The following is a 16238-nucleotide window of genomic DNA, read 5'->3' as shown; positions in this document are numbered from 1 at the left end:
GGGAGAGGGAGAGATAGAACAAAGCAAGATATATTGAGCTATTGGAAAAGAGAAAGAGAGAGAGAGAGGAGAAGGAAAGAGAGAAAACGAGAGAGAGCCTGCGTCATCCTTTAGTGTCACCAGGGACATTTTTCTGCACTAGAAATGACTGCACTCAGAGCAAAGCAGAGCGGGAGCAGGAGGTTTAAGAGGGAGGGGGAGGTGTTGTCATTTGGAAACAGCTGAATGAGAGGGGAGGAGGATGCAGGAACACATGGCCCACAGTGCAGCTGGCTGCTTCGGATGCCGTTCACTCTCACCCATTTAAAGGGACCAGCATGCATTTGGTTCACCAGCAGCAAATAGGGCTACCTCATTGGGTAGCTACAGTAACACAATTTCAGGGCTTAGAAGTGGAGGACTTTACAGCACAGACATAACCTGTAAGCAATTCTAGACCTCTGAAATAAATGTTTTAATCCATGAATATTTGTTCCACATAAATCAGAAACAGTGATATTGACAATGAACGTTCAATGACAGTTTATGTCATGTATATGGATTAGGTATGAGTAAATATACTTGAATAACAATTGAACATGCAACTGAATGTATAGTAAGATAAAGACTATACACAAGGAATTAATGGTTTCATATTGCCAGATAAACATATTTATAGCACCTATGAATTAAGATGCAGTCTATAGAACAATATGGAGCTGTATAGTAAAGTAACAAGGCACAAGATGCTATGATATATTATGAATAAATCACAGATCACCTTCCTGCTTTATTATAAAGTTCCCTAATGCTGACAGCATCTACAATATCATGTGCTATGAATCTATGTTAACAATTTACATTGAATGTGTACCATTAATCATACATTACACATCTATACACACATCATAAACATTGCATTATAGCTACATAGAGCATTATGAAAATGTAATTAATATTTTTAGTAGTATAGTAGTATAAAAATGTCGTGTTCCAAAAACACTGTGAATGTTCTGATTGGAGAGTGAGCAGAGTGGAGGAGTTAGCTGGGCTTGATAAGGTGATGCCATAATATCAACAAAGACATTTTAAATAAGACGGTCTATGTAGCTATGATGCAATGTTGCCATGGTTTTTATGTTTATAGATATACAATGTAACCTACAGTGCCTTCAGAAAGAATTCAGACCCCTTGACTTTTTCCACATTTTGTTACATTACAGCCTTATTCAAAAATGTATTAAAAAAATATATATTTCCTCAACAATCTACACACAATACCCCATAATGACAAAGCAAAAACATTTTTTTTTTGTGCTAATTTATTAAAAATAAAAAACGTAAATATTATATTTACATAAGTATTCAGACCCTTTACTCAGTACTTTGCTGAAGCACCTTTGGCAGCGATTACCACCTTGACTCTTCTTGGGTATGATGATACAAGTTTGGCATACCTGTATTTGGGAAGTTTCTCCCATTCTTCTCTACAGATACTCTCAAGCTCTATCAGATTGGATTGGGAGCGTTGCTACACATCTATTTTCAGGTGTCTCCAGAGATGTTTGATCGGGTTAAAGTCCGGGGTCTGGCTGGGCCACTCAAGGACATTCAGAGCCTTGTCCCGAAGCCACTCCTGTGTTGTCTTGGCTGTGTACTTAGGGTCGTTGTCCTGTTGGAAGGTGAACCTTCGCCCCAGTCTGAGGTCCTGAGCAGGTTTTCTTCAAGGATCTCTCTCTACTTTGCTCCGTTCATCTTTCCCTCGATCCTGACTAGTCTCCCAGTCCCTGCCGCTGAAAAACATCCCCACAGCATGATGCTGCCACCACCATGCTTAGAGATGGTGCCTGGTTTTGTCCAGACGTGACACTTGGCATTCAGGCCAAAGAGTTCAATCTTGGTTTCATCAGACCAGAGAATTGTTTCTCATGGTCTGAGAGTCTTTAGGTGCCTTTTGGCAAACTCCAAGCGAGCTGTCATGTGCCTTTTATTGAGGAGTGGCATCCGTCTGGCCACTCTACCATAAAGGCCTGATTGGTGGAGTGCTGCAGAGATTTAAAAAAAATAAAAATAATTGCCTTTATTTAACCAGGTAAGCTAGTTGAGAACAAGTTCTCATTTACAACTGTGACCTGGCCAAGATAAAGCAAAGCAGTGCGACAGAAACAACAACAGAGTTACACATGGAATAAACAAGCGTACAGTCAATAACACAATATAAAAAAAAGAAAGTCTATATACAGTGTGTGCAAATGGCGTGAGGAGGTAGGCAATAAATAGGCCATAGTAGCAAAGTAATTACAATTTAGCAGATTAACACTGGAGTGATAGATGAGCAGATGATGATGATCAGATGATGGTGTGTAAGTAGTGATACTGGTGTGCAAAAGAGCAGCAAAGTGAATAAAAACAATATGGGGATGAGGTAGGTAGATTGGATGGTTGCAGCCAGCTCTAGGAAGAGTGTTGGTGGTTCCAAACTTCTTCCATTTCAGAATGATGGAGGCCATTGTGTTCTTAGGAACCTTCAAAGCTGCAGAAATGTTTTGGTACGCCTCCCCAGATCTGTGCCTTGACACAATCCTGTCTCGGATGTCTACGGACAATTCCTTCGACCTCATGGCTTGGTTTTTGCTCTGACATGCACTGTCAACTGTGGGACCTTATATACAGGTGTGTGCCTTTCCAAATCATATCCAATCAATTTAATTTACCATAGGTGGACTCCAATGTAGTTGTAGAAACATCTCAAGGATGATCGACGGAAAGAGGATGCACCTGAGCTCAATTTCGAGTCTCATAGCAAAGGGTCTGAATAGTGTAAATAAGGTATTACTGTTATTTATTTTTAATACATTTGAAACAATTTCGAAAAACCTGTTTTCATTTTGTCATTATGGAGCATTGTGTGTATCTTGCTGAGGATGTTTAGTTATTTAATCCATTTTAGAATAAGGCTCTAATGTAACAAAATGTGGAAAAAGTCAAGGGGTCAATACTTTCCGATGGCACTGTATGATTTGTAATATAGCCTAGAATGAATGTACATATTTTTTATTCAAGGCATACAATACAGTATGTTTTATATTATTCAATTCTCAGAAACAGGCCTTCAGCACCATAGCATTTTGCAATCCTGGTGCATTCTTTCTACGAGTTTCAGAACTGTTTTCTAATGACTCGTACACAATACATATTATGTTATCATTTGTGAAAAATAATAACAATTTGTCCATTGTCAATTTCTTTAGGTTAAATAAAAAGTTGAAGGTGAACCGTAAACAAAGACTCAAGCTGAATAGATCATTAGGTTCACTAAATCATATAACCTTGGCTTCTACTTACTGTATTTACCACTGGACCAAAGCCATGTTTAGTCTTGTTTTTTCCTTTGAAATGAAAAACAGAAATAAAGAGTCACTTTCTTATCTCCTAATCATCGTAATAGTTTTCGCTGGAATGGGAACTTCAACAATTCTAAGTCATGTTTCCCCGACATTAACAGCCAAAGGCAACAAAAGGTCATGGCCTACACAGGAGTGACCTGGAAAGTAAAGCTGCAATTATCAATAACTGTCAATAATGGCCTTGGTTAGTCGGCTAAATACTTGATTTGTTTTGCTAAAGATATACAAACATGTTCCTAATCCTTCTTCTGTTGAGTGTGACAAGTATTGAGCAATTTCAGTGCCAACAGAAATGTTTTGGAATTCCATAATTTTGAATTTGTATTAGGATGTAGAATTAGAATTTAATATTTTAGAATTTGTAATGCACAAATTGAATACTTGAATTCAGAAATTGAACTTGTATTTCATGATTTGAAACTGAATTGAATAAATATTGCATTAATTTGTACAATTCTATTTCCAATTGAATTGAATATTCAAATTCAATATTTATATATTCAGTTTCAATATGGTAGATATTGCATTCGTTGTCTGTGTATCAAGTTACAAACTATAATTTCATAAGTTTATCAAAGTTTCATATATTCAATTTCTCAGATTCAGTATCTAAATTAAGATTGAAAACCAGAGACAACATCCTGATAGAATCAAACACTCTCTGTGGTCAACAGCAGCTGCTGGCGGTTTCTGAAGCCAATGTGGCATGTTGAATACATTTTCTATCCATGAATTTGGCTCTAGCATTTGAACCGTTTGAGATAGAAGTTATTATGACTGTTTATGACCCATTCCTAAAAGCTAAGACTGTAACATGGACGTCCCTTCAATTCCCCTCTATGATGATTACAGGCTGCACAGGACACGTTAAAAGGGAGTGTGATAAAAACCTCAATTTGGCCCCCGTAAGAACATAGTTGAATAGCCCTGTCATTGCACTTCTAAGGATAGCCTTTCCACTCCCTATTTAATCTTGCTCTTGTGACCTACTGGGTTCGAACTGGGTCTCCTGCCTGTCACAAGACTGTGTTAGCCCTTTTTTTTATTCACCTTCTTCCTCCTTATATGCTGCCCTAGCTTTCAGGTCTCAACTTTTCTCTCAAAATGTTCATGTGGTTTTGGCACAGAGGAAAAGATAGACAGTGACTTTGTTCATATTGTTATTCATTCATATCCTGGAAAAGTGGTTGTCTCTCCATTGACGTCACACTTTGTTGGTCCCATTAGTTCCCAGCATGATAATTATTAAAGTGTCAATAAGCCCATCATTCAAAGTATTTTAGTAATGGGAATGGAAAAATGATGTAGGCCTACTAGTGTTAAATTGTATGAAATCCATGAGTGATGATTCCTTGGAAAATTTTATTTACAAAACAAAAACCTTTAGGCCTACATCAATAGTTGTCACAAGTGCTTCACCCAAGGGTCCCTGGTTTCGTTCTAGAACAGGGGTGGGCAAACTTTTTGGCTTGAGGGCTACATCGGGATTTTGATATTCAACGGAGGGATACATTTTTGGGGGAACCAATTGTTTGTTAAATTTGCGGGTGCCTCCCGAGTGGTACAGCGGTCTAAGGCACCATTGAGGCATCACTACAGACCCGGGTTCGATTCCAGGCTGTGTCACAGCTGGCAGTGACTGGGAGACTCATGAGGCAGCGCACAATTGACCCAGCGTCATCCGGGGTAGGAGAGAGCTTGGCAGGCCGAGATTTCCTTGTCCCATCGCGCCTCTAGCAACTCCTGTGGTGGGCCAGGCGCATGCACGCTGACAGGTGTTTCTTCTGACACTTGGTGTGGCTGGCTTCCGGGTTAAGCGGGCATTGTCGAGAAGCAGTGCGGCTTGGCTGGGTCGTGTTTCGGAGCACGCACAGCACTCAACCTTCAGCTCTCCCGAGTCCGTACGGGAGTTGCAGCAATGGGACAAGACTATAACTACCAATTGGATACCATGAACCTGGGGAGACATTTTTTGTAAATGTCTTGCGGACCGGATTGAAGTGCCCCCCGGTCTAGAAGCATGGTTTAGACTGCTCCTACAGTTTTGCTTCGGTACTACAGTTCAACTGACTCCCGGCCAAGAAAGAAAATTCCAAATCAGATTTGAAAATGTCTAATAAGACAATTTTTTACATCCCTCACAGCCGAAGATAGTCGCTGCTCGCGCTGCTCCCTGTTGGCCCGTATAAACTGATGCAAACCGGATATAGACAGTCCATGAATCGGCGAACATGAGTAGATTTCCTTGAAAACAACAGACGGACAAATTAACAGTCTCCAGTTAATATTATACCTCAGTGGCTTCACGTGGCCTAAATCCCAAAAGTGCAAGCCTAACAATGATTTATATACACTAGATGACTAGATCACTAGATGGGTGCTGTGTTGAAGCCACCATGACACCACCGTCAAAAAAAATATTTTGGAAGCTATAAAAATTCAAATGTATTTAATGTCTACGTTAATTTTTGCCACATTTATTATATTACTGATACCTTAATGCATACTTTTAAATTATATTATGTGAGCTAAACATACATTCCTTAAAGTCTAATTTTTTTAGATTACTAATGTTACTGTCCCCACTACAACAATGCCCATGAAACATTTAATTGAAATACTGTAGAATTCCATTCTGCTCCTAATGGGGAGTGTTAATATGGCCAGCAGGAGGCAAAGCCTCTCAATGACCAATACATCAGCAATCCAGGGTTTATATACCTTATTGAAGCAGAAACACTGTGGCAGGGCAAGGAAGAGACCTATAACGGGGACTAACAATCAACAATATAACCATGATTATTGCCTTCATATCGTGTGAGTGAAGGGAAGGAAGTCACTCTGATGAAGTTCAACTTCAGTGGACACAACTTTTAGCCATCATTCCACACCACACTACACCTCCCACAATCCCCTTGGTTGGAGGTTGCCCAATACACAAATTACGGGCCAGGGGTTGGTTTGTTGTTGCAGAAGAAAGAGCTAAAGAAACAGTAATAAAAAAAAAAGTGAAGATAATATTTCAGGGAAAGTGTCGCATGAGGTAGGTCATGGTGACTAAATGATCGATTATCTGACCTGTCTTTAATGTCTGCTTGATTCAAGTAAATCATTTTCGTTGTTAGCTTAGCTAACGAGCCAGTGAGACAAGTTAGCTTGCGTGCTAACTAGCTTGCACTGTTTGAATTTGGTAGATTTAACGTTTGCTAAATCAGCTTGCACCGTTTTAGTTTGGACGATGTAATGTTTACTAGCTAACTTGTTTTTTTAGCTAGCTAAGTTTGTTTCACACCTAAAATATGGGCTATTCTTAAAACTGAACGCATGTACTGTATACTAGCTAAATAACGATCTACCGTTAGATAGCTAACGTTTAGTTATTCTAAGTAAAGTTAACGATGTGGTTACTATACCATGTTTGGTTTTGTATGTGTTAGCTAGCGTTACGGTTTCAGTATTGTCTGCACAAGAAGGTCACAAGTCTTGAGGCAAAGCGACGTTTCAACCATGACTGGCTAACAACAGATGGCTGGTTAGCTGGCGAGAAATTGAATTCCTAAATGTTTATTTGATAACATTACCTGATAAGGTAGCTAACTGGTTATTCAATATAATGTCACCAATAAAGCCAGTGAACAATCAGTTTACAGACCCGCTGAGCAAAGTGAACCTGTTGCTCTAAATGTTTTCCTGTGTGACTCGTGTTGTTGTGACTGATGTCGAGCCAGCCAGGTCGCTTGGTTGGGTGTGGAACGTTCCAACAGGAATCTTTCTTGTGTGACTCGTGTTGTGACTGATGTCGAGCCAGCCAGGTCGCTTGGTTGGGTGTGGAACGTTCCAACAGAAATCTTTCCTGTGTGACTCGTGTTGTGACTGATGTCGACACAGCCAGGTCGCTTGGTTGGGTGTGGAACGTTCCAACAGGAATCTGTTCCATAAACTAAGTAAATAACAAGGTTGCCAACAAACAACACATACAAGGTTGTATAGCGGCAGAATAAGATACCGGGTAGGAGTGGGCTATTTATTTAAGTTTTTCACTCACCGTCCACGTTTGATCGTGCTACTGTGTATGCGTTGTTTGTTGGCATCCTTGTACTTCACAACGTTTTTGGAAGAGATTCCTGTTGGAACTTTCCACAAATTATACCCATCCCGCTTGGTTTGCCTCCCTGATGTGAATAAATATAGGCTGTATAACATGACATGCGCCTTTTAATATAATGAGACTTGGAGCAAAGTGACCCTGCTGCTCTCTCTAACAGCTTTCCTGTGTGGTGTTGCTGGGTGTTACCCTCCCTGCCATGAGAGCTGACCAGGTCCCCAGCCACCCCTCCTTCTGCAGTTGATGGATCTGCAGCTGGTCTGGAGATGACAGACAGCATCAGGGCCTTCCTCCGCAATGTTGCGACGGTCAGACAACAACACAACACACCCTGTCTATCCACACACAAGTGATAGGCCAACACATAGGGTTAAAGGACTGTACAGCTATGACACTGAATCATGAGGATGTGTACCAACTACCAAGTTCTGTATAGATCCATTGGGAACTATGTTTTTAGTTCAATTGAAGCCATCCAGTGCCCCATTTAGCATTTTTCCTGGTTAATTGGTGCGTTTTTACACAAGACAAGTGAAATGTTTTGAGAAAATGTAAGCTTTTTATTTTTGTCTTGTTTTCTCTAGTCTAAAGGAAGTAGAGCAAACGTAGCTTTGGGGCAAAATCATAGTAGCCTACATTTAGAGGCTTAACCAAATGTTTACCTTTGTGTTGTTTACCTTGAACCTTATCATCTTGCTTCCAGATGGCTAGTGATCCCCTCCACAAAAGCAGAACAAAGATTAGCCTTGTTTTTTAAATTAATTTATGTTTTATTTCAACTGTGCTACTATGTAACCAAGTGCATTAAAGCACATGCTACATGACGATATAAATGATGATATAAAAATACATTTTGTATTTAAAACACTACTATTGAGCTTTTCAACTCACCAAGTCTAATGTGATGTGTTAATTTCCTTTAAGTAATTTACCCCAGTCTGTGCATATTTTCTGTGTGTCCTAACAGGGGATTAAGGACTCCATTTTGGGGATTGGAACTATCTCCAAGCTGGATGCCCGCATCCAGCAGAAAAGGGAGGAGCAGCGGAGGAGGAGAGCCAGCGGGGCCCTGGCTCAGAGACGGGCCCAGAGTGAGGAACGCAAACAGGAGAGGTAGGCACTGGCACGTAGGGCTGCAATACCCTATTCACACTGCCAAGCTGGGCTGTCCTGGTCATGTATCCACCACTGTTTCTGTAACTGTGAAAGGGTGATGGGAAAAGAGAATGTCAGAGCCAGCACACTTCTGTTCAGGTTGGCACAATATTGTGGGTATAAGAAAGGGTATACATGTTACATATCATAAAAGTCTACTGCTAATAGACACTGATATTTTGCTATTTTATTTACATTTCTCCCTCTCTAACCTGATACGCTATTTCTAGTTGTGAAAGGTTCATATTAGGGGCTCAATTAAATCCCTAACGCAGAAGTTCAGCGCTATTGCGCGATTGATATCCAATTGAGCCGACATATGCAGTGTTTTCTGTGAATGCAGTCTCCGCTAATGTGTGAATATGGCCTTTAAATTGCTCTATAGCACTGAACTTTCGCGATACAGATTGAGTTGTGCCCTAAGAGTTATGAGTAAAGCCCTATAATATGGATCCTTGTATGCTGTCCAGTGTCCACGATAGGCCAAGGCCTATACCTTTTTGTGCCTATTAATGACAATGTGTTGTCATATTCTTTCTTTCAGTGAACCCAAATTAGCCAGTAGGATTTTTCAGTGCTGTGCCTGGAATGGGGGAGTGTTCTGGGTAAATAATAACACTTTTCTATATTTTTAAACCATTTGATAAATGTATATCATGCAAATACTGTATTTTTATGATGGGCAAATACTGTATGTAATACTACGTAGACATTGTTTGTGTTAGTAATCCCCCCTCCGATTCCCTTTGCAGCTCAGTCTGTTCCTCTTCTACCGGGTGTTTATTCCACTGCTGCAGACTCTGACAGCAATAATCATCGGTATGTGTGCCTGCCAGGAACAGTGGGGTGGGTTTACTCCATTATCACATGCTTCATAGTGATTTGTTAAGAACAGTGGTCAAATCTGTCACTCAAAGAGCCATTTCCTGCCAGGTGACCCCTCTCTCCATGGCAACGTCTGGTCCTGGCTGGAGTTCATATTGACCTCCGTGTTCAGTGCTCTCTGGGTGCTCCCTTTGTTTGTGCTCAGCAAGATAGTCAACGCCATCTGGTTCCAGGTGAGGCCTCTGTTAGTTAGGACACAGACGATGATAGAGATGTTTTGTGGTTGTTGTAACAAGGGTGCTGGTCAGGGAGAACTGATGCACGGTTGGCACTGGAGAGCACTAGTTGTGTATACTTTTAGTCTAAACGACACCCCCCAGCTGTGATCTGGATACGTGGATATGTGAACTGATTGCCCCCCATCTATCTTCAGAGCTCGTGCTGCTAGGTGACCTAAACTGTGACCCTAACCCTGTTTTCAACCCCGATCTCAGCGATCACTGCCTCATTGCCTGCATCCGTAATGGGTCAGCGGTCAAACGACCTCCACTCATCACTATCAAACGCTCCCTGAAACACTTCAGCGAGCAGGCCTTTCTAATCGACCTGGCCCGGGTATCCTGGAAGGATATCGACCTCATCCTCATCAGTAGAGGATGCCTGGTTATTTAAAAAAAAAACCTTCCTCACCATCTTAAATAAGCCTGCCCCATTCAAGAAATGTAGAACCAGGAACAGATATAGCCCTGGGTTCTCTCCAGACCTGACTGCCCTTAACCAACACAAAAACATCCTGTGGCGTTCTGCATTAGCGTCGAACAGCTCCTGTGAAATGCAACTTTTTAGGGAGGTTAGAAACCAATACACACAGGCAGTTAGAAAAGCCAAGGCTATCTTTTTCAAGCAGAAATTTGCTTCCTGCAACACAAACTCAAAAAAGTTCTGGGACATTGTAAAGTCCATGGAGAATAAGAGCACCTCCTCCCAGCTGCCCACTGCACTGAGGATAGGAAACTCTGTCACCACCGATAAATCCACTATAATTGAGAATTTCAATAAGCATTTTTCTACGGCTGGCCATGCTTTCCACTTGGCCACCCCTACCCCGGTCAACAGCACTGCACCCCCCACAGCAACTTGCCCAAGCCTTCCCCATTTCTCCTTCTCCCAAATCCAGTCAGCTGATGTTCTGAAAGAGCTGTAAAATCTGGACCCCCACAAATCAGCCGGGCTAGACAATCTTGGCCCTTTCTTTCTAAAAATTATCTGCCGAAATTGTTGCAACCCCTATTACTAGCCTGTTCAACCTCACTTTCGTGTCGTCTGAGATTCCCAAAGATTGGAAAGCAGCTGCGGTCATCCCCCTCTTCAAAGGGGGGGGGGGACTCTCTTGACCCAAACTGCTACAGACCTATATCTATCCTACCCTGCCTTTCTAAGGTCTTCGAAAGCCAAGTCAACAAACAGATCACCGACCATTTCGAATCCCACCGTACCTTCTCCGCTATGCAATCTGGTTTCAGAGCTGGTCATGGGTGCACCTCGGCCACGCTCACGGCTCTAACCAATATCTTAACCGCTATCGATAAGAAACAATACTGTGCAGCCGTATTCATTGACCTGGCCAAGGCTTTCGACTCAATCACTGTCAATCACCACATCCTCATCGGCAGACTCAACAGCCATGTTTCTCAAATGATTGCCTCGCCTGGTTCACCAAATACTTCTCTGACAGAGTTCAATGTGTCAAACCTGGGGGCCTGTTGTCCGGGCCTCTGGCAGTCTCTATGGGGGTTCAATTCTTGGGCCGACTCTCTTGTTTGTATATATCAATGATGTCGCTCTTGCTCCTCGTGAGTCTCTGATCCACCTCTACGCAGACGACACCATTCTGTATACTTCTGGCCCTTTGGACACTGTTAACAACCCTCCAGATGAGCTTCACTGCCATACAACTCTCCTTCCGTGGCCTCCAACTGCTCTTAAATACAAGTAAAAATAAATGCATGCTCTTCAACCGATCGCTGCCTGCACCTGCCCGCCCGTCCAGCATCACTACTCTAGACGGTTCTGACTTAGAATATGTGGACAACTACAAATACCTAGGTGTCTGGTTAGACTGTAAACTCTCCTTCCAGACTCACATAAAACATCTCCAATCCAAAGTTAAATCTAGAATTGGCTTCCTATTTCGCAACAAAGCATCCTTCACTCATGCTGCCAAACGTACCCTCGTAAAACTGACCATCTTACCGCTCCTCGGCGATGTCATTTACAAAATAGCCTCCAACACCCTATTCAGCAAACTGGATGCAGTCTATCACAGTGCCATCCGTTTTGTCACCAAAGCCCCATATACTACCCACCACTGCGACCTTTATGCTTTCGTTGGCTGCTCCTCGCTTCATACTCGTCGCCAAACCCACTGGCTCCAGGTCATCTACAAGACCCTGCTAGGTAAAGTCCCGCTGTATTTCTTCTCACTTGTCACCATAGCTGCACCCACCTGTAGCACGTGTTCCAGCAGGTATATCTCAGTTGTCACCCCCAAAGCCAATTCCTCCTTTGGTCGCCTCTCCTTCCAGTTCTCTGCTGCCAATCACTGGAACGAACTACAAAAATCTCTGTAACTGGAAACACTTATGTCCCTCACTAGCTTTAAGCACCAGCTGTCAGAGTAGCTCACAGATCACTGCACCTGTAAATAGCCCAAACAACTTCCTCTTCCCCTACTGTATTTATTTATTTTGCTCCTTTGCACCCCAGTATTTCTACTTTGCACACTCATCTACTGTCAAATCTACCATTCCAGTGTTTTACTTGCTATATTGTATTTACTTCGCCACCATGGCCTATTTATTGCCTTTACCTCCCTTATCTCACCTCAGTTGCTCACATTGTATATAGACTTATTTTTCTACTGTATTATTGATTGTATGTTTGTTTTACTCCATGTGTAACTCTGTGTCGAACTGCTTTGCTTTATCTTGTCCAGGTCGCAGTTGTAAATGAGAACTTGTTCTCAACTTGCCAACCTGGCTAAATAAAGGTGAAATAAAATAAATAAAAATGAAATCCTTGGGATGTCCCAACTCTGATGTCACCCGATATGAAATGGAATACTGTTAGGTAAGGGTTAGGGTTAGGTAAGAGTTAGGGTATGGATTAGGTTTAGTTTTAGGGTAGGGACATCCCAAGGATCCCGGATAGTAGGGCTCCACGATATGGGCATTTAAAAAAAAATGTATTGCAATTTTACAAAACACTTTGGTGAATTGTTGGAATCATAGAAATCAAACTATTATTTGAATTCTATGGTTGGTGGTGTTTGGAATGACAACTAATGAAAAGGCCTGGTACAGTCGAAGTTGTTGTGACGGGGTAGAAACCTAAGTGTTGGTCAGACTTTCCCAGGGTACCTTTATTACATTTAAATTGATGGTGTTTTAAAAAAAGATTGGAGCCTCTTGCGATATGGATATTGTACATGTCGATATTGCAATTTGATTAAGTGTGCATCCCTACAGGATAGCACTAACCATACCTTTTATCATAATCCAATTTAATGAATAATGAGAAAGGGGGATACCTAGTCAGTTGCAGAACTGAATGCATTCAACCAAATTACAGTCTCTGTTGACAATATAGTTTCCAGCAATGCTCGGGATAGAGTAGTGGCTTTGATACAGTTTGATATGTCTCACAGTAGTTAAGAATTTCCCTTGTTATTGCTATCTATATTATCTTCCAGTCTTGAATATTATTGCCTGAGGATCTTGTGAGACGTTAACCTCCTGTTTTACTGTGTAACACATGTTAACGCGTCCTCTGGTTGTCTGCTGTAGGACATAGCTGACCTGGCCTTCGAGGTGTCTGGTCGGAAAGCCCAGCCCTTCCCCAGTGTCAGTAAGATCATCGCTGACATGATCTTCAACCTCCTCCTCCAGGCTCTCTTCCTCATTCAGGTAGTACAGCAGTTGACATTCCCATGTGTCAAGTTCATGAAGACTCACTATCAATCATGATCTCACTATCTGTCAAGAGGGTTCTCTAAGGTTATGTTGTAATTAAAACCTACAGGGGTCTTCGGGTTCAACACTGAGAGCTGTGATCCATTACCTTCAATGGTTCGAGTTAGTAATCAACATATTATCTCATCTTGTCTTTGTTGTGGTCCTCTAGGGTATGGTTGTGAGTCTCTTCCCCATCGACGCTATTGGACAGATGGTCAGCCTTCTCCACATGTCTTTGCTCTACTCCCTCTACTGCTTTGAGTATCGCTGGTTCAACCATGGTGAGCCTCCTTTCTACTCAAAGATGTATTTCTTGTCAAAGTATTATACTCATTTTAGGTAATAGGAACTGATTAAAATCTCAACCCATTTGTAACCGTTTCATCCAAGGCATTGAGATGCACCAACGGCTGTCCAACATTGAGAGGAACTGGCCCTACTACTTTGGCTTTGGTCTCCCCATGGCTCTGTTGACTGCCCTCCCCTCTTCATATATAATCAGGTAATGCCACTAATGTCTTCTCTCTGTCTTTCTTTCAAGCCATGCAGACAATATGCAGACTTTCAGTCCTACTAATATCCCAAATCATTTTAATGATCCATTAAAATCATACTATTTTTTTTCTGCAATAGTGGCTGTCTGTTCTCCATCCTCTTCCCTCTGTTCATTATCAGCGCTAATGAGGCCAAAACCCCAACAAAGCTATAGTGAGTACGGTGCACTGCACGCCCTAATCAAACTGATTCACTTGTGTGAAAAGAGCCAGTGAAATATTCCCTGCTCACTCACTCTTTTCTTCCCCCCCGTATCTTCCATGCATAGCCACTTCCAGCTGCGCCTCTTCTCTCTGGTTGTGCTGATTAGCAACAAGTTGTTCCACAAGACGGTCCACCTGCAGTCCTCCCTGAACTCGTCCATCTCCGCCGAGAAGCTGCCTACCTCTCCCCACGCCTCTCCTGCCCGCCAGAGACCCCTGTCCACCCAGTGATGCCCACCGGGGGGGGGGGGGGGGTGGCGGATGACAACGACAAGGGAGCAGCTCTGCTCAGTAAACCAATGGAGCAGTTGATTCTGTCTGTGGAAGGATCTCTCTTATCAGGACAGGAGGAGGATGTTTGGTTTAAAGCTAGGTTTTATTGTGCTTTTAACGATTTTACTATGGCCAATTTCATATTATTTTGGAGCACAGGTCAGGTGTGTTTTTAATGTGAATGACATGTAAGGAGATTTAACTGCTGTGTGCCTCACACTCAAACACACAGGATTCTTATATCTTATTCTCATTCAAATGTTTTGTTTTAATAGTGTTTTATGTATGATGTGCCATTTTAGTGCTTTAAATTCAGCAAAAGCAGTCATATACATTGTTTTTCTTCATTTGTTTTTGTTCTGCTCTTTTTGATTGCTACTCCAATGTTTTGCTTGTTTATTCTGTTTATCACCCCGTGGCTGATCCCAGACTGCTTTGTATAAAACTCTTGATGTGGAAGAGAAAAAGGAAAAGGGTTACATTTTTGCCAGGACTCATGTTATGTTACTCTACATTTTGAATGACAGACAGAGCTTTAGACACTGGTCACACAATCCTTGGTATTCCTTTGTTTGAGGAATCAGCACAGGGATGCAGCCAGTGACTAGATGTTCATCAAAGTGTGTGTGACTAAAATAAGCCCCTTCTCCATTGAAGGGGGTGACATGTTTGCGGTGTTCAAAAGTGGAGCACAAGAGTTGTGACATGTACATTTTTCTGTGTTGCAAGTGACATTCCTTTCACACTGATGGGACGTTGTCTTGTTAATAAATAGCTGTTTCTCTGTAAAGCCAGGGCGTCACTGATACTCCTGGCCAGAAACCCAGGAATAATCTTGTGTGGTGAAAACAAAGGGAGACTTTTTTTTTTAATTCTTATAAGTGCTTTCTTTAGACTAATTGTAATTTGTACACTTTCAGCATGGGAGCTGGTCTAAACATCCCACAAAAAGGAGCATCCTTAATTAATCCAAATATATCACTGGTTGTTGTGTGTAAAGTAAGGCTAGCTGTTTTGAAGAAGCTGTTTTCTATAGTTGTGTATTAGACAGACAGGTGAAGCTGTATGACTCTGCTGCTTGGCCAGATCAGATGACACTGCCAAACTGCTTTATCTACTACTTTGTTCGACTCACTTCTGCTTCGATCAATTGTACACAGAACACTGCAGTGTAGGTACTTGGAGGATGTCACTGAGCTCCGTTCTGACTGATTTTCTCTTGAAGGAAGAAAGGAAGGTGTATAGTGCAAACCTTTACAGATGGGAGAAGCCCTCTGTGTTTATGTTCCCCTTTGAGCAGTGGCAAATCCAAATGGGCTGCGAGGGATTTTTGACATAATATCTCTTGGCTCTGAATGTTCAACCAAAACCTCACCATGGGGGTTACCATCAAGCTTTTACCTAATCTTATCTAATAGGTTGGGGGGGTGCAGTATGTAATAATTGTAAGTGCATAGTATTTATGTATCCAGATTGATATATGTGAGTGAGATTTTGTAAAAGTAATATGCCTAATTTCAATAAAATTGGTCAGTATACACTACATCTAATTGGAAGTCATCTTGATTGACACAATTATTCAAAAATATTCTATTGTAAACTGCTAAATGTTTCCAAAGTGGATATTTTATTTAAAACATCTCAACATTTGTAAAATAATTCACAAAATGTTGGTGTTATATTAATGTCCAAATGTAGGTGATACTTTACTGCATAACTGGTT

At 41.6% G+C, this 16238-nt stretch overlaps 1 protein-coding gene across 1 annotated transcript; it reads left to right on the top strand.

Moving 5' to 3' along the window:
- The first annotated feature begins 6118 nt into the window (after positions 1–6118).
- On the top strand, positions 6119–16060 carry LOC110533670 (etoposide-induced protein 2.4 homolog). Its single transcript, XM_036990083.2, has 11 exons — positions 6119–6429; positions 7652–7799; positions 8459–8604; positions 9191–9251; positions 9399–9465; positions 9580–9704; positions 13317–13436; positions 13654–13765; positions 13875–13986; positions 14118–14192; positions 14308–16060. The coding sequence occupies exons 2-11, from the start codon at positions 7758–7760 to the stop codon at positions 14471–14473; spliced, it is 1026 nt and encodes a 341-aa protein (XP_036845978.1). The 5' UTR covers positions 6119–6429; positions 7652–7757; the 3' UTR covers positions 14474–16060.
- The last annotated feature ends 178 nt before the right edge of the window (positions 16061–16238 follow it).

This window comes from Oncorhynchus mykiss, chromosome 10 (genome assembly GCF_057628025.1).
Source record: "Oncorhynchus mykiss isolate SJ-2025 chromosome 10, ASM5762802v1, whole genome shotgun sequence".
NCBI lineage: Eukaryota > Metazoa > Chordata > Actinopteri > Salmoniformes > Salmonidae > Oncorhynchus > Oncorhynchus mykiss.
The sequence above is the reverse complement of the archived record's forward strand: the minus strand, read 5'-3'. Positions and strand labels throughout refer to the sequence as shown.